Genomic DNA, 25,952 nt, shown 5'->3' with positions numbered 1-25,952 from the left:
GAGCTGCAGAGATCCACAGCTCAGGTGGGAGAATCTGTCCACAGGACAACTATTAGTCGTGCTCTCCACAAATCTGGTCTTTATGGAAGAGTGGCAAGAAGAAAGACATTGTTGAAAGAAAGCCAACAGAAGTCCTGTTTGCAATTTGCGAGAAGCCATGTGGAGGACACAGCAAACATGTGGAAGAAGGTGCTCTGGTCAGATGAGGCCACAATTTAACTTTTTGGCCTAAAAGCAAAATGCTATGTGTGACGGAAAACTAACACTGCACATCACCCTGAACACACCATCCCCACTGTGAAACATGGTGGTGGCAGCATCATATTGTGGGGATGCTTTTCTTCAGCAGGGACAAGGAAGCTGGTCAGAGTTGATGGGAAGATGGATGGAGCCAAATACAGGGAAATCTTAGAAGAAAACCTGTTAGAGTCTGCAAAAGACTTGAGACTGGGGTGGAGGTTCACCTTCCAGCAGGACACTCTCCATCCAATCTGACAGAGCTTGAGCTATTTTGCAAAGAAGAATGGGCAAAAATGTCACTCTCTAGATGTGCAAAGCTGGTAGAGACATCCCCAAAAAGACTTGCAGCTGTAATTGCAGTGAAAGAAGATTCTACAAAGTATTTACTCCGGGGGGCTGAATACAAATGTACCCCACACTTTTCACATATTTGTAAATATTTTGAAAATAATAATTTTCCTTCCACTTCCCAATTATGTGCCACTTTGTGTTGGTCCATCACATAAAATCCCAATAAAATACATTTACGTTTTTGGTTGTAACAATTTCAAGTTTGTGGGAAATTTCAAGGGGTATGAATACTTTTTCAAGGCAGTATATAAAGAGGGCTACAGAGCACCAAGTACCACAGTGGCATATTACAGTGGGATGTTGATGAATAGGAATATGAGCATTTAACCATGTCAATACAGGGCACTTTTACCCCCCTTCCTGCCCAGGCCAATTTTCAGCTTCCAGTGCTGTCACACTTTGAATGACAATTGCGCGGTCATACAACACTGTACACATAAAAGAAATTTGTATCATTTCTTTCCACACAAATATAGCTTTCTTTTGGGTGTACTTAATCACCACAGTTTTTTTTTTTTGTTTTTTACTAAATAAATGAAAAAAGGCCGAAAACTTTGAAAAAAAAAACAAAAAACCCCCCACATTTTTCTTCGTTTTTGTTATAATATTTTACAAATAAATCTTTCTTCATAAAATTTAGGCCACAAACTATAGTACATATATCTGAAAATTTATCAATCTTGATGTACTGACGGTCTATCTTATTTCTTGAGGCCTGAAAATGCCAGGACAGTACAATGATGACCCAAATGACCCCCTTTGGAAAGTAGACCGTCCAAGGTATTTAGTAAGAGGCATTGCAATTTTTTTGAGCTTGTAATTTTTTGTCACAATGTAAAAAATTATAAAAAAAAAAAAAAAAGTTCTCTCACATTTAAAAAAATCTTTTTTACATACTGTCACCACTGCAGTGTGTAAAAAGATTTTTTAAAATGTGAGAAAACTTTTTTTTCTTTTTTCTTTTCAAAAATTGTGACAAAAAATTACAACAGAATCATCATATAAATGATGTGGCGGTGAACGGGGACACTGACTGGTGACAGCATGTAAAAAAAAAAAAAAAAAAATAAAAAATTAAATAGTATTGTTTGGTCAGTGTGTAAAAAAATAAAAAAATCAAACAATACTATTTAATTTTTTTTTTTTTTTTTTTTACACACTGACCAGAGTAACACTACTACTTTTGAAGGTGATCAGGATTTTATTATTTATTTTTTTTACACAGTATAATCTGCTGCGATTGGTCACAGCGATCACATGGTACCAGCAGGTACACTGATCTGTCATCGATGTGTCTGGCGGACACAGCTGGGACAGATCGCGCCGGAGCTTGGCCCATCGGGCACGCATTAGACGTGTTCTGGGGAGGACGTTATATGACTTCCACCCAGAACAATAGGTCTCCTGCTTGGACAGGAAGCAGTTACAGTGTTTGTAAAGCCCAACAATGAACTTCTATTATTTGCTCTGTTAAATATACCATTGTAAATGTTTTATTATGCCTGTTTAGTAAATGCAAAAAAAAAAAAAAAAAAAAAACACTAACAGAAACACAAAAAGAAAAAAAAAAACACATGCAGAAAGAGAAATGTGTAAAGTTTCGCAGTGTGGGATTCACACTCACCTCCTCCTCTCCCAACTGCCGACCCATATTTGAGATCTCTTTCTTGATGTACTTTATGGCATTTCCCATACTGGCCGACAGAGGGCGACACTGAGTCAGGAAACTGCAAGAAAAAATAAAAAGAACCATCAGAAAAAAAAAAGAAAACCGCCCCTAAAGATTTGGAGAAAGAAAACTGCACCCCCACTTATGGAGAGAAATCCCCCTCCCCACAGGCAGGGATGTAGAGAGACAGACCCCCCCCCCACCATCAACACGGAGAGCGATAACCCCCAAGCGGGGCAGGAAAAGATCAGCCCCCTGAGATACCGATTGCTCCCTCCAATGATGGAGGGAGAGATCGATCCCCCAAGGGCTGGAGACTGATTTCTCCCCATGGAGAAATACCGCGCCTCATTAGGGACAGACCGCTCCCCCCCCCAGGGCAGGGAGAGACTGCTCCCCTGGGACAGCGAGAGACCGCTCCCCCCCCCCCCCCCCCCCCAGGGACAGAGACCGCGACCGATTCCCCCCCTCCATAGGGACAGGGAGAAACTGTTCCCCCCCCCAGGACAGAGAGAGACTGCTCCCCCCCCCCCCCCCCCAGTGCTAGAGAGAGACTGGCTTCTCCCCATGGAGAAATACCGCGCCCCTTCAGGGACAGACCCAGACCACGCCCCCCTCAGGGACAGACTGCACCCCCCCCCCCGGGACAGAGAGAGACGGCTCTCTCCAACCCCCCCCCCCACCCCGGGACAGAGACCGCTCCCCCCTCCCCAGGGACAGAGAGAGACCGCCCCCACACCTCAGGGAGGGACAGAGACTGCCCCCCCCACCTCAGGGAGGGACAGAGACTGCCCCCCCCACCTCAGGGAGGGACAGAGACTGCCCCCCCCACCTCAGGGAGGGACAGAGACTGCCCCCCCCACCTCAGGGAGGGACAGAGACTGCCCCCCCACCTCAGGGAGGGACAGAGACTGCCCCCCCACCTCAGGGAGGGACAGAGACTGCCCCCCCACCTCAGGGAGGGACAGAGACTGCCCCCCCCACCTCAGGGAGGGACAGAGACTGCCCCCCCCACCTCAGGGAGGGACAGAGACTGCCCCCCCCACCTCAGGGAGGGACAGAGACTGCCCCCCCACCTCAGGGAGGGACAGAGACTGCCCCCCCACCTCAGGGAGGGACAGAGACTGCCCCCCCACCTCAGGGAGGGACAGAGACTGCCCCCCCCCACCTCAGGGAGGGACAGAGACTGCCCCCCCCCACCTCAGGGAGGGACAGAGACTGCCCCCCCCCACCTCAGGGAGAAACAGAGACTGCCCCCCCACCTCAGGGAGAAACAGAGACTGCCCCCCCACCTCAGGGAGAAACAGAGACTGCCCCCCCACCTCAGGGAGAAACAGAGACTGCCCCCCCACCTCAGGGAGGGACAGAGACCAGCCCCCCCTCCCCAGGGAGGGACAGAGAGAGACCAACCCCCCCTCCCCAGGGACAGAGAGAGACCAGCCCCCCCTCCCCAGGGACAGAGAGAGACCACCCCCCCAGGGACAGAGAGAGACCACCCCCCCCCCCCCCCCGGGACAGAGAGAGACCACCCCCCCCCCCCCCCGGGACAGAGAGAGACCACCCCCCCCCCAGGGACAGAGAGAGACCGCTCTCCCCCCCCCCCCCCAGGGCCCCAGGGACAGAGAGAGACCGCTCTCCCCCCCCCAGGGACAGAGAGAGACCGCTCTCCCCCCCCCAGGGACAGAGAGAGACCGCTCTCCCCCCCCCAGGGACAGAGAGAGACCGCTCTCCCCCCCCCAGGGACAGAGAGAGACCGCTCTCCCCCCCCCAGGGACAGAGAGAGACCGCTCCCCCCCCCCCAGGGACAGAGAGAGACCGCTCCCCCCCCCCCAGGGACAGAGAGAGACCGCTCCCCCCCCCCAGGGACAGAGAGAGACCGCTCCCCCCCCCCCAGGGACAGAGAGAGACCGCTCTCCCCCCCCCAGGGACAGAGAGAGACCGCTCTCCCCCCCCCAGGGACAGAGAGAGACCGCTCTCCCCCCCCCCAGGGACAGAGAGAGACCGCTCTCCCCCCCCCCCAGGGACAGAGAGAGACCGCTCCCCCCCCCCCCCAGGGACAGAGAGAGACCGCTCCCCCCCCCCCAGGGACAGAGAGAGACCGCTCCCCCCCCCCCCCAGGGACAGAGAGAGACCGCTCCCCCCCCCCCCCCAGGGACAGAGAGAGACCGCTCCCCCCCTCCCCAGGGACAGAGAGAGACCGCTCCCCCCTCCCCAGGGACAGAGAGAGACCGCCCCCCCTCCCCAGGGACAGAGAGAGACCGCCCCCCGCCCCCCCCCAGGGACAGAGAGAGACCGCCCCCCGCCCCCCCCAGGGACAGAGAGAGACCGCCCCCCCCTCCCCAGGGACAGAGAAAGACCGCCCCCCCTCCCCAGGGACAGAGAGAGACCGCCCCCGCTCCCCAGTGACAGAGAGAGACCGCTTCCTCTTCCCAGGGAGAGAGAGACCCCCACCTCCCCCACTCCAGAAAAACCACCCCAAGACAGATCATTTCAAAGATAGACTGCCCTAGGGACCAGCCCAAGAGAGAGACCGCTAGAAGGCTAAACCAGCCTCAATATCCACTTCTAGTAATGCCCCTACACCCCTCTGTTAAAGCACAAACCCCTCCTACCTAATGTAAGGCTTCAGTCTGTTGACCAGGTCACGTGACAGCTCCTCATGGGGTGGAGTGCTGTAGTCCTGGATCACCTATACAACATAGACAGCAGTGTGACAATCTATACCCAGTCAGAAGGCATCTAGGAGAGGTGACTGATGTGGGTAACTAGCAACAGGAACGGGTTGGCAGATGAGGGCCAAGTATCCAGAACTGGGAGGGGTTGGCAGGTAAGGAGACTAAAGAAGAGTTGGCAGATAAAAGGCAAGTATCTGTGACTCAGGAAGGGTTGGCAGGTGGGGGGGGGGGGGGGGGGGGCAGTAATTTTAGGACAGTGTAAGGTTTGGCAGGAGGAGGGTGGGTATCTGGAACAGAGTAGAGGTGGGTATCTGAGATTGGGGTAGGGTTAGGTTTTGAGCAGATATCCAAGACAGGAGAAGGGCTATCAGTTGAGGGGTAGCTATTTGGCATGAAGGAGGCGCCAACGGCTGAAAAGGTAGATATCTGGGAAGCAGGTAAGAGGTTGAGTCGGCAGGTGAGGGGAAGGTATCAAGAAATGAAAGGGGTGGCAAGGCAGAAAGTGGGTATGGTGAGCCTGGAAGGGATTGGCAAGTGAGGGGCCGAGATCTGGGAGCGAGAAAGATTTGCAGGAGGGACAGGACAAAAAATGAATGGGTTGGCAGGTGAAGAGGTGTGTATTTTGAAAGAAGTTGGTAGTTCAGGAGTGGCTATCTGGGACCAGTTGGCTGTTGTGGGGCTGAGTTGGCAGGTGAAGGGAAGGTATAAAGGCAGAGCTCTACAAATTCCAGACGCCAGATTGCAATTGTGGCTAGAAATTGCATCCTGGCGCCTGGGCTTTCCTCAGCCCATTTACTGTTCCGCGTCCACTGTCCGAACTCCCGAGTGTGCTGTGTGCTCTCACTCCCAGCGTCCCAAGCTGCCAGTTCCACTACAGCTTCCTTTGTTTGGCGGGCGGCAGAGGGGGCATCAGGGCCAGGTGAGCGGCGGTGGGCCAGGTGAGCGGCGGTGGACCACGGCTCACTCAAACTGACTGAAGAGCTGCATGTTGCATCAATGAGGCAGGATCGGAGCTTAGTTGGTCGGTGAAGGTAAAGAGGAAGGGGGGAGCTTTCATGGACCGGCCTGCCCATTGAATGTGTAGGCGCTACATTGCTGCTGTACAATTCCTTTACCTGTGAGCTGAGCTGTTTTTGGCATGTCTCTTTGCAGGATGGGGCTGCCTCCATGCTGGATAAGGATGTCTCTGTTATACGAGGATCTCTTTGCTGGATTGAAATGTCTCTTTGTTGACTATATGGGGCTGTCAAATTCCATTTGCCCGACGCCTCAGACATGAAGTTCCAGGTGCCTGGCTCCAAACCTTTTTAGCTGACTTCTAGATTCAAAGCAAATTTGTCCAGCCCTGGTATAAGCAACTGAAAGGGGTTGGCTGGTGTGAAGTGGGCATCTGAGCCTGGTGAGGCTGGCTGCTGCATGTGCTTGCCTTTAGCAGTGTCATTTATACAAGGTTGCACCGAGGAGGGGATAGCAAGTGAGGGGCCAGTATCTGGGAGAGAGAAGGTTTGGGAACGTGAGGGGCAGGTCAAGGGTGGGTATCTGGAACTGGGAAGGACTGGCAAGTGAGGGGCAGGCATCTAGGACTAGGAGCAGTTGACAGGTGAGGGGTAAGTAACTAGAACTTGGAAAGTAAGGGGCAGATATTGGAAACTGGGGTGGCTATCTAGGACTGGGTAGGGGTTGGCAGGTGAGAAGCGAGTATCTGAGCTTGGGAAGGGTTGGCAAGTAAGGCACAGATATCTGGGAAAGAGAAAGATAGGCAAGTGGACAGGTTTTTGGTATTGGTGGGTGAAGATTTTGGAGGGGGTTGAGGGGGGTTTAGAAAACGGTGACCGCTTCATAATTAGCTGGTGAGAGGCTGAGTTGGTAGGGGAGTGAGGGTATCAGGGCCTGAGAGAGAATGGTGAGGGAGGGGTATCTTGGAAGGAGAAAGGTACGTAGATGAGAGTCAGGTATCCTGGACTGAGAAGAGGATGGCAGGTGAAGGGTGGGTACCTGAGACTGGAAGGAGTTGACATTTGAGAGACAGGTATCCGTTACAAATAAAGGGTTGGCAGGTGAGGGGTGGGTATCTGGGGACAAGGTAGGGTTGCATGTGATATCTGAGACTAGGGTTGGCAGAGAAATAATGGCAAGTGAGAGGTAGGCATCTGGGTCTGGGAAGGATTGGCAGGTGAGGGGTAAGCATCTAAGAAAGGAAGTGAATGGCAAGTAAGGGATAGATATCTGGGGCTGAAAGGGATTGGCAGGTGAAGTGTCGGTATCTGGAACTCGGAAATATTGGCAGGTGAAGTTTGGGGATTTAGCACTAGGTTGGGGTAAGCAGCAGGGATTAGAAAGAGCTGGCAGGTATCGGACTGAGTAGGTATTTAGGACTGAACAGGGGTTAGCAAGTGAAGGTCAGGTTCATGAGGCTGGGAGGGGTTAAAAGGTGAGTGGCAGGTGTCTGGGACAGAGTAGGGGCAAGTATTTGAGACTTGGAGAGGTTGGCAGGTGAGGGATAGGTATCCAGAATTGGTAGGGATTAGCAGGCGAGGGGCAGGTATCTGGGACAAGGTTTGGGTAAGTATCTGGGAATGTGGAGGGGTATTCAGGTGAAGGTAGGGTTTCAGAGTGGGTAGGTGTCTATGACTGAGGTGGGGTTGGCAGGTGAGGGTTGGGTATTTAAGCCTGGATGGGGCAGGAAGACGGGGCAGGTATATGGGGAGAGGTTAGGATCAGGCGAACACTGAGGAGGGTGTACCTTTTTGAAGCAGTGCAGTAATGCTATACATCTGGCGTTGGAGCCGCTGATAATACCCTGCGAGTACTGGAGACCAAGCCTCACCACGGACGGGTGTATCGCAGAGGACGGGATGCTGAAAGAGAGAAGAAAAGAGATTAAGATCACAACAATAAAGGCATTTTATAGAGCTCCACTGAGGAAAGAAAAGAGCCAGAACGTTGCAAAACAACTGATCAATCAGCAAAGGGGCATCCCTAAGAGGTGGGGAGCCGCAACACATTTGGAGGGGCCCTCACCATCTACTCACTCACCTCAGCTGCTGGGTGAGGGGCATTTTTCGGCTGTACTGATGGAGATGAGAGAACAGGCTGACTTTGTTCCCATAGTCCTGCCGCAGAGGAACCTGGAACAAGAAAACAAGATAAATATCAGAAGACAACCCCCGGGTACAGGACAACCCCTGTCTGGCTTACACACACAGCAATCAGAGTATAATACAGACTAAGTCACTGCAAAGTCCCAGCATGGACTCCCTCTACCCCGATTGAACAGGACACCTCCAATCTGTGGAGAGACCGATATCTGAGCACTAAGTGGAAGACATTCAGCTCCATGGGGTGACTTCAAGTATAAAAATACACAAAGAGCAAAGCCATTTGCTCTGCTTCATACATGTGCCTGTCCATACCTGTACAGAGAGATGAGGGCAAGCTGCTCGCGGTCTGTTCAAATCCATATAGGATTCAGCGGTGGAACTCTCTGCGCTTACAATTCATGGTCAGCCAGCCCCTTGAGAAAGTCTTCTAGGATGAAACATGCCGGATGGAGCCTGTGCTGACGTCATCATTCTGCTGGATTGTTTGTTTTGCTGCTTCATGTGAATACCTCTCTAAGTTGCTAATAAACTGTTAAAACGGGTTTACACTATGGAGCTTGTTATTTGTTTTCCTTGGTGTAATCCTGACATGCCGAGTGGAGGTACAGGCTACAGCTAAATTCCCTTTGATCTCTGCTGGTATGCCGGGTGGTTCCAAATCATCCAAAGGCACTTACATTGTGTGTGAACTGATCTCTGAAGCTTTAAGGTCCGTTCCTCTGGTAAGAGGCTGTCATTTAAACTTATAAAGCAGCAAAACAAACAACCCAGCCACTGCTCAGTCCAGCAGCATGCCGACATCAGCACGGGCTCCTCCCTGTCACGTTTCGTCCTAGAAGACTTTCTCAAGGGGCATGGCTGATGTCCAAACAAGTTATAATGCTTTATACAATTATATTGGATATGTTGGACTTTTATACACATTTTTCGCATGTTATATTAATTTAAAGGTATAGCGCAACAATTTTTGCTTTTTATACGGTTGTAGCTATGTGTTTTTGAATGCTTCTCAACATTTATTTTTCCATGGTTGTTATTGTTTAATATTTTTTGCACTAAGTGCAGTTTTCTCTTTTGTTTTTGAGGACAATACATTAGCGATCTGCCCTTCTTGTAAGTCACACACAGCAGACACGGCACTAGCTCTAATCACAAACCACGCTGCACAAACCTCCAGCCCATGGCGGGCCGTGGCTGTCCCAATACTTGTCTTCTGGAGGATAACGGGAAAAAAAATTATCGTTAGCGGCATTACAGGAAGAACCGGAGATCCAAGACAAACCTAAGGCATGCGTGCCAGGGCAGGCACTCAAAGTCATTTTCAGTGGCACCTGGAAGATGGTCATGTGGCATGCACAGACTGGCCCACCAGAAGCTCCTCTATACCCCATACCATAGGCTGCAATTGCCTGCTCACTAGGCTGTTAATTACAAAGCCTGGCCTTCCCTTCTGTGCCTGAAGCCCACCCATCTCTAGGTTTCCAAGGCCTAGCTTTTGTCACTGATGTTCAGGCGCCAAGCCTCTTTCCATTACCAGTGTAGACCTAGCAGCACCTGCAGATATCACATAAAGAGCGTCCCCGTCGCTCCTCCTCCCTACTAGTGGAACCACAACCTTCAGCAGGCATGAATGTAAGACTCTGGCCTTTCTGATGATGCAGGAATTGGGGTGACCTGAGGTCTACAGCAGTGGTCTCCAAACTGTGCCAGATACAGCCTTTTGCTTGATTTCATCCAGTCCTTGGTGCGCTATTTTATCCACTGATGCCAAAGAAGGGGCATAATTTCTCCAAATGACACCCACTATGGGGCACAATTCCTCTCAATGACTCCAACAGTCGGGTCTGATGACACCAATAATGGGGGACAATTCCTCCCAATGACACCACCGATGAGACACTATTCCTCTCACTGACGCCAAAGATTGTTTGCATTGCTGGCATTGTTTGCTCCCACTGATGACAGGACATTTTCTACTCCCGAGGGCTATGGTCTGGCCCCCCTAAAGTCTGAAGGACAGCAAACTGGCAATTTGTTTAAAAGGTTTGGAGACCTCTGGTCTACAACAGTGGTTCTCAAACCTGTCCTCAAGTACCCCCAACAGGCCATGTTTGCAGGTTTTCCTTTATCTTGCACAGGTGCTTTAAACCAGAGTCAATGGCTTGGTATTTTGGACAGCTATATTATCTAAGAGAAATTCCCAAAACGTGGCCTGTTGGAGGTACTTGAGGACAGGGTTGAGAACCACTGGTCTACAGCATACTATTCCTCACAGGCACACCAGTTGTCTACTCATTGTATATTGACCCCTGCCAAGACTCCAGACCAGGGTTTCTCAATCTGGGTTCCTTGAGCGACGAGCAGTTTCTGCCCCTCAGATAAGCTCCCACTGATACCAGTCATCTGTAAAGGGGTCATTTTTTTCCAGTGACCACAAGTGTAAGGAGCATTCTTCCCACTGACCATCACACTAATGAATCATGAGTTGGAGATATAGGAATTTTTAGCAGGGGTTCCCCGAGACCAGAAAGTTATTTCAAGGGTTCCTCTGTGTTGAAAAGGTTGAGAAAGACTGATCTAGACTGTACTCTGTAGCTGTCATTTTTCATGTCTGACTTAATTCAGTAACCTAAAACTTACATGTTCCATGCCGTAATGATCATGGGGCTGATCTTCAGCTCCCAATGGTGCTCACTTTAGAGACTATCGATCATTGTGGAAGTTGTGCATCAGGTGACCGGTCATTTTACGCTGGCCATACACTGATCGAAAGTTGGCTGGTTCCACAGGGACAGCTTTGGTCAACATAAATAACAAAAGGTTAAGGTTCAATAAATCTGATATTCTCTTGGAACACCAGACTCGGGACTCCATTGAGCCTTGTGGAAATGACAGATAATCATGATGAACATAAAGTGTGACTAAGTTCTCTATGTTGCCATGTAAGATGTAATATAAAACTCAATATAATGATCCAAATGTTGCTACCTTCATAATTCTTAGTTATGATTTTTAATGTTGGAGTCAATGCATCCAGAGTCCTAGGGCTGGGGTGGGTCCCACACTTTCCTGTGTGTTCAGAAGCTCTGGAGGGGACAAGGACTGCATGGATGGACATGGGTGAGCACACACATAGAAGGTGCTTCTTTGTAGAAGCTCTATCTGTGCCCCATGCCTGTACTGCGTATATGAGCCCATGTCTCTTCTCTGGAATAAAGCCCCTTCGCACACCTACCTGCTGTCTCTCCAACTTCTTTGCCAGCTTCTTCTGGGCTGCTGGATCATCTACCTGGATGTGTTCCGGGAGGCGTTTCACTAAAAAAAAATAGGAAATGTTATAAGTGCTGTACAGCCCCCTTCCATGGAGAACATTGGAGACAATGGAGCTGGCACAACTCTTCTACGGAGCAGAGCGATCCATCACAACCTCCCGGAACAAGGCTGCTACCAGAATATCATTCTACATGGAGAGGACACAAGGGGGTGGGTCAGAGAGGTCTGGGTGTCCTAAGCTGCATCAGTAGGAAGGTGGCCGTGCGAGGGATGGAAGGAGCACAAGAGGGATCTACTACATGGGACTGACTAAAGCAGACTTATGCCCCGTACACACGGTCGGATTTTCCGACGGAAAATGTGTGATAGGACCTTGTTGTCGGAAATTCCGACCGTGTGTGGGCTCCATCACACATTTTCCATCGGATTTTCCGACACACAAAGTTTGAGAGCTTGCTATAAAATTTTCCGACAACAAAATCCGTTGTCGGAAATTCCGATCGTGTGTACACAAATCCGACGGACAAAGTGCCACGCATGCTCAGAATAAATAAAGAGATGAAAGCTATTGGCCACTGCCCCGTTTATAGTCCCGACGTACGTGTTTTACGTCACCGCGTTCAGAATGATCGGATTTTCCGACAACTTTGTGTGACCGTGTGTATGCAAGACAAGTTTGAGCCAACATCCGTCGGAAAAAATCCTAGGATTTTGTTGTCGGAATGTCCGAACAAAGTCCGACCGTGTGTACGGGGCATTAGATGTGTGATTGGCAGTCTGGTGGGATACTCAGTAGTGTATTTAGGTTTTGTGCTGCCCTAGGCCTGACTAAACTCGTGCACTCCCTAATTTAAATTTGACACACCTCTTCCTGCCAAGGCCACACCTCCTCCTGTTTAAGACCCGCCCTATCATCTGCAAATCACTGTGTTCTCCCGACAGGGACATCTCTCCGCGCCCTCCAGCCTGGTGAACATGATAGCTCCACAGTCAGCGTTGATGGGGGAAAACAAGCAATTTTTTTCCCTGCAACCCATGGTTGCAGGAAAGAAAATTGCATGATGTACGGCCTGCTTAACCGCTTGCCAACCACGCCATAGCTGAATGACGGCTACAACGTGGCTCGATAACTCTGGGAGGGCGTACACTGACGTCCTCCCAGAATCGCGCTCCCGCGCACCCGGGAATATCTGTGACAGCGGCCGTTTATCATGTGATCCCTCCGTCAAATGACGGAGCGATCACTTGTAAACAAACCGGTATCATACTCGGTTCCTCTCTCCCCTCTCTGTACCGATCGGTACAGTGTGAGTGGAGAGGGGAGAGATTGGGTGCAGCAGCGCTGTGGGCTGTATCTGTCGTGCCCACAGCGCTGATCTGTGACAATTCCTGCCTCATCCAGCCATCCATCCTCAGCCATCCCATCTATCCCCATCCATAATCAGCAATATTCAGCCATCAATACTCATCCATCCATGCTCACCCATCCATCCATACTCAGCAATACTCATCCATGCTCATCCATCCATCCATATTCAGCAATACTCATCCATCCATCCCTAATCAGCAATACTCATCCATCCATCATCAGCAATACTTATCCGTGCATAGCCATCCTATCCGTACCCATTCATGGCTCATCCATCCCCATTCATGCTCACTCATGCCACATCAGTTCTCATCCATGCCACATCCCAACCACTACAGTGCCTCACAAAAGTGTAATAGGTAGTCAAATTAGATTTGACATTTATGCCCCTAGAACACCTGACGGTGCTCCCTGCATGTTGGGCCTCTGTATGTGGCCAGGCTGTGTAAAAGTCTCCCACATGTGGTATCGCCGTACTCAGGAGGAGCAGTAGAATGTATTTTGGGCTGTAATTTGTGCTATGCATAGGCTGTGTGTGAGAAATAACCTGCTAATATAACAATTTAAAAAAATATCTTGATTTTGCAAAGAATTGTGGGAAAAAATTACAACTTCAAAAAACTCACCATGCCTCTTACTAAATACCTTGGAATGTCGACTTTCCAAAAAGGGGTAATTTGGGGATATTTGTACTTTCCTGGCATGTTAGGGCCTCAAGAAATGAGATCGGCCGTCAGTGCATGAGTTGTGATCAATTTTCAGAGATTGGCACCATAGCTTGTAGACTCTATAACTTTCACAAAGACCAATATACACCGATTTGGGTTATTGTTACCAAAGACATGTAGCAGTATAAATTTTGACCAAAATTTATGAAGAAGAATTACTAATTTGCAAAATTTTCTAACAAATGAAGAAAAATGCTTTTTTTTTTTTTTTTTTTTTTTTTTTTTTTTACAGAATTTTCGGTCTTTTTTCTTTTATAGCGCAAAAAATAAAAAAACAGCGGTGATTAAATACCACCAAAAGAAATCTCTATTTGTGTGAAAAAAAGGACAAACATTTCATATGGGTACAGTGTTGCATGACTAATTGTCATTCAAAACGTGAGAGCAACGAAAACTAAAAATTGGTCTGGTTAGGAAGGGGGTTTAACCACTTAAAAACCAGGCCTCTTTTTCAGACAAGTTTTTTTTGCTAGAAAATTACTTAGAACCCCCAAACATTATACATTTTTTTCCTAAAATCCTAGAGAATAAAATGGTCATTGCAATACTAATTGTCACACCGTATTTGCGCAGCAGTCTTACAAGCGCACTTTTTTTGGAAAAAATTCATTTTTTTGAATAAAAAAAAATAAGACAACAGTAAAGTTAGCCCAATTTTTTTTTATATTGTGAAAGATAATGTTATGCAGAGTAAATTGATACCCAACATGTCACGCTTCAAAATTGCACCCGTTCGTGGAATGGCCTCAAACTTTTACCCTCAAAAATCTCCACAGGCGACGTTTAAAAAATTCTACAGGTTGCATGTTTTGAGTTACAGAGGAGGTCTAGGGCTAGAATTATTGCTCTCACTCTACCGATCACGGCGATACCTCACATGTGTGGTTTGACCACCGTTTTCATATGCGGGCGCTACTCACATATGCGTTCGCTTCTGCACACGAGCTTGTCGGGATGGGGCGCTTTAAAAAACATTTTTTTTTTTTCTTATTTATTTTACTTCATTTTATTTATTTTTTCACTGTTTAAAAAAAAAATTAAAAAAATGTGTCACTTTTATTCCTATTACAAGGAAAGTAAACATCTCTTGTAATAGAAAAAAGCAGACTTCCGGTTCCGGCGCCACATGAGGAGGAGGTAAGCGGCTCCAGCTCCCGCACAGCTCCTCACAAAACCGGCATATAAGCCAGCCACAGCACCGGGGAAACCCCCATCGCCTCCGCTTCATACCAGGCAGGCATGGATCGCTTTGTGGAGCGATCATACGCTCGGGCGCTGTCCTCGCCCCCCTCCACAGCTCCGCCGGCGGGAGACACAGCGGACGAATCAGCCAAGATGGCGGCCGCTCCGGACTTAACAGAGCGGCCTCAGCAGCAGCCACAGCCTCCCCCTGCCCCAGCTGTGACAGATTCCGACCCCGCATCCCCTGCCAACATTGCCCAGGCAGTAGTTCAACTTCTGGGGCCATCCCTTACAGCCACTGTGGACGCAGCGGTACACAGGGGGCTTGAACAGTTGCACATAGAACTCCAGGCCCAGGCCCAGCGCATCTCCCAGACGGAGGAAAGAATTTCAATATTAGAAGATGACTGCACTGCCTCATCTGCAGCACTTGCACGCATAAATGCTTCCCACAGAGACATATGGGACAAATTGGACGATTTGGAAAATCGCTCAAGAAGAAATAATCTGCGCATCATTGGACTGCCAGAGTCGATCCCAGCTTCCCACCTTACAAACATTTGTGCAAAAACCATCCCAGAACAACTTGGCCTCCGCATACCGTGTACGGTTGAACGAGCACACCGCATGGGCCAATACTCTGACACACGTGCTAAACCCCGGCATGTGATAGTAAAATACTTAAACTACGCCGACAAAAACGCCATAATGCAAAAATTCCGTCGCACACGCTCCCTGGTGGTGGATGGCGCGAAACTGCTACTCTTCGCGGACTATTCCATAGAGGTAATGAAACAACGCAAGGCATTCTCCTCGGTATGCTCCACTCTGCACCACAATCAGATCCGATTCTCCCTAGCCTATCCAGCTGTCCTCCGCGTTCAAACATCTGAAGGGGAGCAACTCACTTTCCATACACCAGAAGAGGCGGAGACCTACCTAACTAACAGAAGCTCCGAAATGGAACACAGTGCCGCAGCAGAGGGGTCACCATCGTCATCTTCACAACATCCCTATGGACCCCCTAAACACCCCCGAAGCCCAACCAAGCCTCCATATAAGCGCAGCCGCTTCACCAACCAGGAAGACCGTTCTGGGAATCGTTGAAGGAACTGATGGTGGACTCCACATCACCACCCTTTTGGCATCGTCACCTTAGGACGGGAAGTATCAACCCATCTTTTATATTTTTCTTTTTTTTTTTTTTTTTTTCCTATAAAAATCTTTATCATTAAGATGAAGATGTTTTTTCTCTTCTCTTCCTGAGGGGTTTTATAAACTCCCGTACATGCTCCCTATAGAGCACTACCCCTTCCAGCCTGTGGCTAAAGTTACACAGTTAAGAATTATAACGTTATATTGTTATAGTCATGTTAATCAATAACTGCCATAACCCCCCATTACCTGGGAAACCTTCCCTTACAAAGACACTTGAAATGTTATGTTTGTATGTATTTTCTAATTTTCGGCTACTTAAGCCTAATTTTAAGAGGAGGGCTCTCCCCTATGCTCAGTATACCTCGCCATTGATTACTTTACGCCTGCACTACCTGCTCAGGAGATCCCCCCCCGGACCACCCCCCCTTCCTATCCTACTCCCCCCTCTCCCTATTCCCCCTTCCTCTCCCTCACCTTCCCTATCCCCACCCCCCCGTTGCCACCGCCCTGCCCCTAGCTGAGGAGCTGGCAATCAATGGGAGCTACGCTGGCTAGATAGGTGAGACCTCATGTGGAAAAAAGAGAAGTCCACAACTCGAGATTTGTATTTCCTTACACGATATACTGCCTTACTAATGTTTACATATTATTGTTGCTTAGAGAAGTTTAAGTTCATGTTTGCCAGCCTAATTCCTATGTCTTCAGGGGTTCCGGGGCGCTTTGGCGGCTCCCAGGAGGTAGATAATACATCCACTCAGGGGCTTCTATACAAACCCCTAAACCAAAACACTTTCAAATGCCAACTATGTCACAGTCTACACCAGGGAGTCACCTAAAGTTTGTCTCATGGAATGTTAAGGGGCTGCGTTCCCCCAACAAACGTATGTCCATTCTCAGACATCTGCGGCGTCTCCGGGCAGATGTGGCTCTACTTCAGGAGACACATCTGGCTGCAGACGATTTGCAACGTCTACGTAAATTGTGGGTGGGCTCTGTATATGGCTCACCAGCAGTGGGACGTAAAGCAGGGGTTGCTATCCTCCTGCATAAAAATCTACAACACAAAGTCAGAGATATCAAGGTTGACTCAGAGGGAAGAAAAATGACTCTACTTCTGACCATAGATGACAAATACATAGCACTTACTAACATTTATGCTCCCAACTCTCCTGACACCTCCTTCTTCCAGGACTTAGTGAAATGGGTGCTGACTACACCAGAGACGTTACACCTATTGGGTGGGGACTTTAACTCAGTCATGTCCCCCCTGGCTGATCGTTCGGGCCCCCCTACACACAGAACACAAACCCGTACTTCCCCATCATGTACAACCACCCTATTGGCACAAACCATTGCCTCCATACAATTTGAGGATGTATGGCGCCTAATGCACCCAACGGAACGGGAATATTCCTTTTTCTCGCCCCCGCACAACACGTTTTCACGTATAGACTATTTTTTTGCCTCCCCATCCCTGAGCTCCATAATCAGTGCACCAGACATACAAGACGCAGTGATCTCAGATCACAGCCCAATCGTGATTCATCTCACCCAAACAGCTCGCTCATCTCCCTCCCCTACTTGGCGTTTCCCCTCCTATTTAAATGACAATGAAGACTTTAAACATACATTATACTGCGCCTGGGAGGAATACATCTCCACTAATGGAGCACACATTACGGACCCTAACCTGTTCTGGGAAGCAGGCAAGGCCTTCTTAAGAGGTAAAATAATTTCGTACACAGCCCAGTTTAAAAAGAAAGCCAAGCAACAGTATAGTAAATCAAGCGAAGCCCTACGACAGGCTCATGAGCAGCTCACGTTAAATCGCACCATAGAAAACATACAAAAATGGAGACAGGCCAAAAACACCTTTGACCTGTGGGCAGAACAACACGAAGCGGCCAAAACATCTTACTCCCAATTGCATTTTCATAGATTTGGAAACAAGGCTGGTAGGCTTCTAGCCAAGATGTGCTCAGGCCCCAGACATCCCACCCGTATCTCAGCTCTTAGAGCTAAGACAGGGTCTTTGACCACCTCCCCAGCTGAAATAAGCAACCTACTCGTGGAATACTATACCAATCTATATAAAGCTGACCCGACTGACTTACCTACCACTGACTTACTACTCGACAAAATACGCTTACCCAAACTCCACCACACACAATTAGAGACGATTAATGCCCCCATCACCGTCGATGATATTCGGTTCACGATCAAAAACATGGCCTCGGCCAAAGCCCCGGGACCCGACGGTTATACCGCTGAATTCTATAAAATGACTAGAGAATTCATCCCTGATACTTTAAAACAAGTCTACGCAGCTATGTGGGACGGAGGGCCCTATCTTCCTACGGGAACACAGGCTCACATCAAATTAATCTCTAAAAAAGGGAAAGACCCCCTATTACCGGGCTCATACCGACCAATTTCATTAATAAATGTTGATGTCAAAATCTTGTCCAAAATAATTGCGTCACGGATAGCTCCCTTACTTCCATCTCTATTGCACCCAGCTCAATCTGGCTTTGTCTCGGGCAGATCGGCCACCCTAAACATCCGTAAGGTTTTAATGGCTCTAGAATACGCCAAAACTCACCCCAACCAAGACATTGCCATCATGTCATTAGACGCGGAAAAGGCCTTCGACAACATCAGTTTCTCCTGGCTCTTTAGAGTGATGACACAATTTGGATTCTCAGGACCGATTATGAGATTCTTGCTTCAAATGTATGCATCCCCCACCGCACGTCTAGTCACCCCTGATTTCATTTCGGACACGATTCCATTAACAAAAGGAACGAGACAGGGATGCCCCCTGTCTCCACTCCTGTTCAATCTAGCAATCGAACCCCTGTCCAGAATACTAAATTCGGCTGATGGAATCAGTGGCATCACTCTAGAGAACCACACTCTTCGTTCGGCGCTATTCGCGGACGACATACTGCTATTTTCCACCGACCCTATCACAGACTTTGACAGACTCAAACGACTTTTTTCAGACTTTAGACTCTGCTCAGGATTCAGAATAAATTTTGACAAAAGTGAGATCCTACCATTACACCCCCATCTCTCCAGTAAATGGAAACACCTATCCCCCTTGACCATAGCCAACCAACACATTACATACCTGGGCATTAAAATAGGACGTGAGCCATCCTCCTTATATTCTTTGAACTACCCCCCTTTGATAACCAAAATTGTAAAGGAGTTGGAGGCTTGGGGGTCCCTACCTCTCTCGCTCTTTGGGAGATGCCATTTATTCAAAATGGTGTCCTTTGCGCGCCTGCTCTACCCAATGCAGACCATACCTCTCCTGATTAAACATTCAGACATCCAAAAAATCCAGAGGGCCCTAACTACCTTTATATGGTCTCAAAAAACCTCGCATAGCGCTACAGAAATTATGTCTCCCGAAGGGCGAGGGTGGGGCGGGACTGCCCAATATGCGTTTTTACAACCTGGCATGTTTACTTAGACAGGGCTTAGACTGGCTAACCGGTGGTTCTAGATACTCTAACCTATACTTGGAGGAGGCTATGGTACACCCATATACCCTCTCAGCCATCCTTCATTCTAATCCCAATACACTACCCCCCCACCTCAAAACAAGTGTAATAATTAAAGATACGGTTATTGCATGGAGAGAAGTCAGAAAATTGCTTAAAGTTCCATCCAGCATCTCCAAATACCTCAAAATACAAGGCAACCCTATGTTCCTTCCATCTCTCATTCATAAAGCTTTTGGCCAATGGAAACTTAAAGGCCTCATAGATGTCTCCTCCTGCTACCTCAACAAGCCAGGCAAATTCAAACCATTTCATACCTTAATGCGGGAATATTCCCTACCACCAACACATGCCTTCTTTTATCACCAACTCATCAATTACCTCAAATCATGTTCTGGTCCTCATACCAACCCACTTGAAACATCCTGCATTGATACTCTCATCAAAAGTAATAACTACTCCATCTCCAATATTTACTCCTATCTTATACAACATCAAACACGGAAGTATGCCCTCAGACCCTTTCAAAAGTGGACACAAGTCTTGGGTGACGAATCTCTGCCAGAAAAAATCCTTGAGGGATACAAGACAATCCGCAACCTTACTTCTTCTGAATCTTGGAGGGAAACGCAATTCAAGATCATTCACAGAGCTTATTTCCCCTTCCGCTACAACAAGGTAGACCCCACCCAAGCTCAATGTCCCTGGTGCAACATGCCTCGACCCACGTTACTACATAGACTCTGGGACTGCAACAAGATCGATGCTTACTGGACTAAGGTGATCAACTATATCAACGAGGTCCACAAACTTCAGTGCACAAAGGACCGCCTACTATGCCTGTTCAACATACTCCCTTCACCCTCATCATCAACGAGGGTCTCACAAAATATTCCACACTGGGCTCACCTGTGTCTTCTAGTGGCCCGCAGGACTATCATGTCTCACTGGATATCAGCTACTCCTCCTTCCCTAACAACGTTCAAAACAGCCTTAACATCACTTTTTAATCTAGAAAGGCTAGACACCATCACCCTTAATTTCCGATCAACTTCCCGTTTCTTCAAAAGATGGAGGAAATACATTGAAGCTACATTCGCTCCGCAGGCTATGGTCGAAATAATGAACCCATTTCGATACTCGAAATGGTACTTAACAAATGATGTCACCAATTCCCTAGGTCGACTCAAAATACCTCCCACCCCAGATTCTTTTATTTTTAACCCACCGTAGGTTATCCATAAATTTATTGTACCCCTTGACATCCACCCTCTTGAGTTTAGTCAGACGCTGCCTCCACTCCTGAAAGTACTTAGATGTTAAGATTTTGTATCTCGAGAAAAATTCTACCCGTAATGTTGAAGGGATGGCAAACATGAACCCCCCCATTTTCCCTTTCCCTTAATTTTTCTTATTGTTATATTTATGTTATTTTTGTCTCTCTGCTACTTCTCATCTGATCCAATGGATATGACAAGAGTTTACTTTTACTACCATGGGAAGTTATGCTACTTATAGAATGTACGCTTATTACTCTGTGACTTTTGTAACACTAAGTCCTGTACTTATATATGTCATAAAACCCAATAAATATTTTTCAAAAAAAAAAAAGAAAAAAGCATGACAGGTCCTCTTAAATATGAGATCCGGAGTCAAAAAGTCCTCAGATCTCATATTTGGACATAAATGCAATAAAAAAATAAAAAAAAAATTGTCATTTGTAAAAAAATGACAACAGAAAAATGTGCCTATAAGACGTATGGGCATTAGTGACGTTTTGACGTTGCTTCCGCCCTGCTATGGTATGGAGACGGGTGGGGGCCATCTTCCCCTCACTCGTCTCCATACCCAGCCACAGACAGGTCCCGATCACCTCCGCCGCTGCCGATGGCTCCGGTAAACAGCGGAGGGCACGGGAGATCAAAGTATGTCAACACACAGAAGGAACGATCTTTAATCTGTGTATGTTTAACTACAATACATTTGCTACACATTACACATGCTAAATAAAACAGGATTAACTGGCATAAAGATGTTCCTATAGAAAAAAAACTTAAGACAAATCAGCAGGTTGCAAAAACCATGAGCAAAAAAAAAGTATATGTTCAAGCTTTACTTCTCATCCAGAAGACTACAAAAGCCTGGTATTTTCACCAACACCGGAGCTCTCAAGATTTAACCCCATCAATGCCAGGAAAACAGGTAAGATTCATTAGCGCTCAAAGTCACAGAAACTAATCCCGTAACCACTTTATATATCTCTTCAAAGTTATCAAGCAGGAAGGAAACCACCTAAATGTCCTCTTCAGATTGGTCAGTGAGAACGCAAAGAATAAACCCTCTGCTGCCGCCAGTTGTACTAAATGCAGCCGCTGGTCTGTCTGAACATCAGGCCAGTCAACGCCTACCGGCCGGTATTCTCGTTCCGGTAGCAGTGCGGCCGCTGTAAGGGGTCGTCAGCTTGATCTGCCTCCTGGACCCTGCCCCCCAGGCCAGTCCACCCCATAAGACTGGCGCTACACTAAAAGTGTAGTGCAGGCCGGCGGAGACTTTTTGTGCAGCAGCTGGGAGGAGGCTTTGTTGTGTGTGTGTGTGTCCCTGGAAGGCATATCGGGTAATTGCACTCCCCAGAAACACCAGTCTCCAGTGTCTCAGCATGTTAGAAGGAAATCAAACGTTTTAAACACACAAACAACTCACATTCCGCTTCCTTCTCACGCAACACCTCCCCATGTGTCCCTGCTCTGCATTCTCTCCCCCATCTAGCCCAGCCCTTCAATCCCTACCCCTGCTCTTCCTCCTCTCCCCCCCCCCCCCCCCGTCTGCCCCCTGCTCTTCCTTTCTCCCCCCCTCCCCGTCTGCCCCCTGCTCTTCATTCTCTCCCCCCGTCTGCCCCCTGCTCTTCATTCCCCCCCCCCCCGTCTGCCCCCTGCTCTTCATTCTCCCCCCCCCCCCGTCTGCCCCTTGCTCTTCCTTCTCTCCCCCCCGTCTGCCCCTTGCTCTTCCTTCTCTGCCCCCCCGTCTGCCCCTTGCTCTTCCTTCTCTCCCCCCCCCCCGTCTGCCCCTTGCTCTTCCTTCTCTCCCCCCCCCCGTCTGCCCCTTGCTCTTCCTTCTCTCCCCCCCCCCGTCTGCCCCTTGCTCTTCCTTCTCTCCCCCCCCCGTCTGCCCCTTGCTCTTCCTTCTCTCCCCCCCGTCTGCCCCTTGCTCTTCCTTCTCTCCCCCCCCCCCGTCTGCCCCCTGCTCTTCATTCTCCCCCCCCCCCCCCCCGTCTGCCCCTTGCTCTTCCTTCTCTCCCCCCCGTCTGCCCCTTGCTCTTCCTTCTCTGCCCCCCCGTCTGCCCCTTGCTCTTCCTTCTCTGCCCCCCCGTCTGCCCCTTGCTCTTCCTTCTCTCCCCCCCCCCCGTCTGCCCCTTGCTCTTCCTTCTCTCCCCCCCCCCCGTCTGCCCCTTGCTCTTCCTTCTCTCCCCCCCCCGTCTGCCCCTTGCTCTTCCTTCTCTCCCCCCCGTCTGCCCCTTGCTCTTCCTTCTCTCCCCCCCCCCCCGTCTGCCCCCTGCTCTTCATTCTCCCCCCCCCCCCCGTCTGCCCCTTGCTCTTCCTTCTCTCCCCCCCCGTCTGCCCCTTGCTCTTCCTTCTCTCCCCCCCGTCTGCCCCTTGCTCTTCCTTCTCTCCCCCCCCCGTCTGCCCCTTGCTCTTCCTTCTCTCCCCCCCCCCCCCCCGTCTGCCCCTTGCTCTTCCTTCTCTCCCCCCCCCCCCGTCTGCCCCTTGCTCTTCCTTCTCTCCCCCCCCCCCCGTCTGCCCCTTGCTCTTCCTTCTCTCCCCCCCGTCTGCCCCTTGCTCTTCCTTCTCTCCCCCCCGTCTGCCCCTTGCTCTTCCTTCTCCCCCCCCGTCTGCCCCTTGCTCTTCCTTCTCCCCCCCCCCCGTCTGCCCCTTGCTCTTCCTTCTCCCCCCCCCCCCGTCTGCCCCTTGCTCTTCCTTCTCTCCCCCCCGTCTGCCCCTTGCTCTTCCTTCTCTCCCCCCCCCCCCCCGTCTGCCCCCTGCTCTTCATTCTCCCCCCCCCCCCGTCTGCCCCTTGCTCTTCCTTCTCTCCCCCCCGTCTGCCCCTTGCTCTTCCTTCTCTCCCCCCCGTCTGCCCCTTGCTCTTCCTTCTCTCCCCCCCGTCTGCCCCTTGCTCTTCCTTCTCTCCCCCCCCCCCCCGTCTGCCCCTTGCTCTTCCTTCTCTCCCCCCCCCCCGTCTGCCCCTTGCTCTTCCTTCTCTCCCCCCCCCGTCTGCCCCTTGCTCTTCCTTCTCTCCCCCCCCCCCGTCTGCCCCTTGCTCTTCCTTCTCTCCCCCCCCCCCCGTCTGCCCCTTGCTCTTCCTTCTCTCCCCCCCCCCCCGTCTGCCCCTTGCTCTTCCTTCTCCCCCCCCCCCCCCGTCTGCCCCTTGCTCTTCCTTCTCTCCCCCCCGTCTGCCCCTTGCTCTTCCTTCTCTCCCCCCCCGTCTGCCCCTTGCTCTTCCTTCTCTCCCCCCCCGTCTGCCCCTTGCTCTTCCTTCTCTCCCCCCCCGTCTGCCCCTTGCTCTTCCTTCTCTCCCCCCCGTCTGCCCCTTGCTCTTCCTTCTCTCCCCCGTCTGCCCCTTGCTCTTCCTTCTCTCCCCCCGTCTGCCCCTTGCTCTTCCTTCTCTCCCCCCGTCTGCCCCTTGCTCTTCCTTCTCTCCCCCCCCCCCGTCTGCCCCTCCTTCTCTCCCCCCCCCCGTCTGCCCCTTGCTCTTCCTTCTCTCCCCCCCGTCTGCCCCTTGCTCTTCCTTCTCTCCCCCCCCGTCTGCCCCTTGCTCTTCCTTCTCTCCCCCCCCCCCCCCTGCCCCTTGCTCTTCCTTCTCTCCCCCCCCCCCCGTCTGCCCCTTGCTCTTCCTTCTCTCCCCCCCGTCTGCCCCTTGCTCTTCCTTCTCTCCCCCCCCGTCTGCCCCTTGCTCTTCCTTCTCTCCCCCCCCGTCTGCCCCTTGCTCTTCCTTCTCTCCCCCCCCGTCTGCCCCTTGCTCTTCCTTCTCTCCCCCCCGTCTGCCCCTTGCTCTTCCTTCTCTCCCCCGTCTGCCCCTTGCTCTTCCTTCTCTCCCCCCGTCTGCCCCTTGCTCTTCCTTCTCTCCCCCCGTCTGCCCCTTGCTCTTCCTTCTCTCCCCCCCCCCCCGTCTGCCCCTCCTTCTCTCCCCCCCCCCGTCTGCCCCTTGCTCTTCCTTCTCTCCCCCCCCGTCTGCCCCTTGCTCTTCCTTCTCTCCCCCCCCCGTCTGCCCCTTGCTCTTCCTTCTCTCCCCCCCCGTCTGCCCCTTGCTCTTCCTTCTCTCCCCCCCCCCCGTCTGCCCCTTGCTCTTCCTTCTCTCCCCCCCCCCCCCCGTCTGCCCCTTGCTCTTCCTTCGCTCCCCCCCGTCTGCCCCTTGCTCTTCCTTCGCTCCCCCCCGTCTGCCCCTTGCTCTTCCTTCGCTCCCCCCCGTCTGCCCCTTGCTCTTCCTTCGCTCCCCCCCGTCTGCCCCTTGCTCTTCCTTCGCTCCCCCCCGTCTGCCCCTTGCTCTTCCTTCGCTCCCCCCCGTCTGCCCCTTGCTCTTCCTTCGCTCCCCCCCGTCTGCCCCTTGCTCTTCCTTCGCTCCCCCCCGTCTGCCCCTTGCTCTTCCTTCGCTCCCCCCCGTCTGCCCCTTGCTCTTCCTTCGCTCCCCCCCGTCTGCCCCTTGCTCTTCCTTCGCTCCCCCCGTCTGCCCCTTGCTCTTCCTTCGCTCCCCCCCGTCTGCCCCTTGCTCTTCCTTCTCTCCCCCCCCCGTCTGCCCCTTGCTCTTCCTTCTCTCCCCCCCGTCTGCCCCTTGCTCTTCCTTCTCTCCCCCCCCGTCTGCCCCTTGCTCTTCCTTCTCTCCCCCCCCCCCGTCTGCCCCTTGCTCTTCCTTCTCTCCCCCCCCCCCCGTCTGCCCCTTGCTCTTCCTTCTCTCCCCCCCGTCTGCCCCTTGCTCTTCCTTCTCTCCCCCCCGTCTGCCCCTTGCTCTTCCTTCTCTCCCCCCCCGTCTGCCCCTTGCTCTTCCTTCTCTCCCCCCCCGTCTGCCCCTTGCTCTTCCTTCTCTCCCCCCCCGTCTGCCCCTTGCTCTTCCTTCTCTCCCCCGTCTGCCCCTTGCTCTTCCTTCTCTCCCCCCGTCTGCCCCTTGCTCTTCCTTCTCTCCCCCCCCCCCCGTCTGCCCCTTGCTCTTCCTTCTCTCCCCCCCCCCCCCGTCTGCCCCTCCTTCTCTCCCCCCCCCCCGTCTGCCCCTTGCTCTTCCTTCTCTCCCCCCCCCGTCTGCCCCTTGCTCTTCCTTCTCTCCCCCCCCCGTCTGCCCCTTGCTCTTCCTTCTCTCCCCCCCCGTCTGCCCCTTGCTCTTCCTTCTCTCCCCCCCCCCCGTCTGCCCCTTGCTCTTCCTTCTCTCCCCCCCCCCCCGTCTGCCCCTTGCTCTTCCTTCGCTCCCCCCCGTCTGCCCCTTGCTCTTCCTTCGCTCCCCCCCGTCTGCCCCTTGCTCTTCCTTCGCTCCCCCCCGTCTGCCCCTTGCTCTTCCTTCGCTCCCCCCCGTCTGCCCCTTGCTCTTCCTTCGCTCCCCCCCGTCTGCCCCTTGCTCTTCCTTCGCTCCCCCCCCGTCTGCCCCTTGCTCTTCCTTCGCTCCCCCCCGTCTGCCCCTTGCTCTTACTTCGCTCCCCCCCGTCTGCCCCTTGCTCTTC

At 51.2% G+C, this 25,952-nt stretch overlaps 1 protein-coding gene across 2 annotated transcripts in view; it reads right to left on the bottom strand.

Annotated features, from left to right (window-relative positions):
- The window catches only part of EIF2B4 (eukaryotic translation initiation factor 2B subunit delta), a 45,987-nt gene that overhangs the window by 6,349 nt on the left and 13,686 nt on the right, over positions 1–25,952 (bottom strand). Inside the window, exons 5-10 of one of the 2 annotated variants that reach the window (XM_073624818.1) lie at positions 11,272–11,351; positions 9,208–9,249; positions 7,972–8,063; positions 7,679–7,793; positions 4,873–4,949; positions 2,216–2,318 (exon numbers count right to left, since the gene is read on the bottom strand). In XM_073624818.1, the coding sequence (XP_073480919.1) occupies positions 2,216–2,318; positions 4,873–4,949; positions 7,679–7,793; positions 7,972–8,063; positions 9,208–9,249; positions 11,272–11,351 (509 nt within the window). The remainder of the gene's footprint in view (positions 1–2,215; positions 2,319–4,872; positions 4,950–7,678; positions 7,794–7,971; positions 8,064–9,207; positions 9,250–11,271; positions 11,352–25,952) is intronic. The other variant, XM_073624819.1, reaches the window with a different exon arrangement.

This window comes from Aquarana catesbeiana, linkage group LG04, assembly GCF_042186555.1.
Source record: "Aquarana catesbeiana isolate 2022-GZ linkage group LG04, ASM4218655v1, whole genome shotgun sequence".
Taxonomy (NCBI): domain Eukaryota; kingdom Metazoa; phylum Chordata; class Amphibia; order Anura; family Ranidae; genus Aquarana; species Aquarana catesbeiana.
This window is presented reverse-complemented; position numbering and strand designations above follow the sequence as displayed.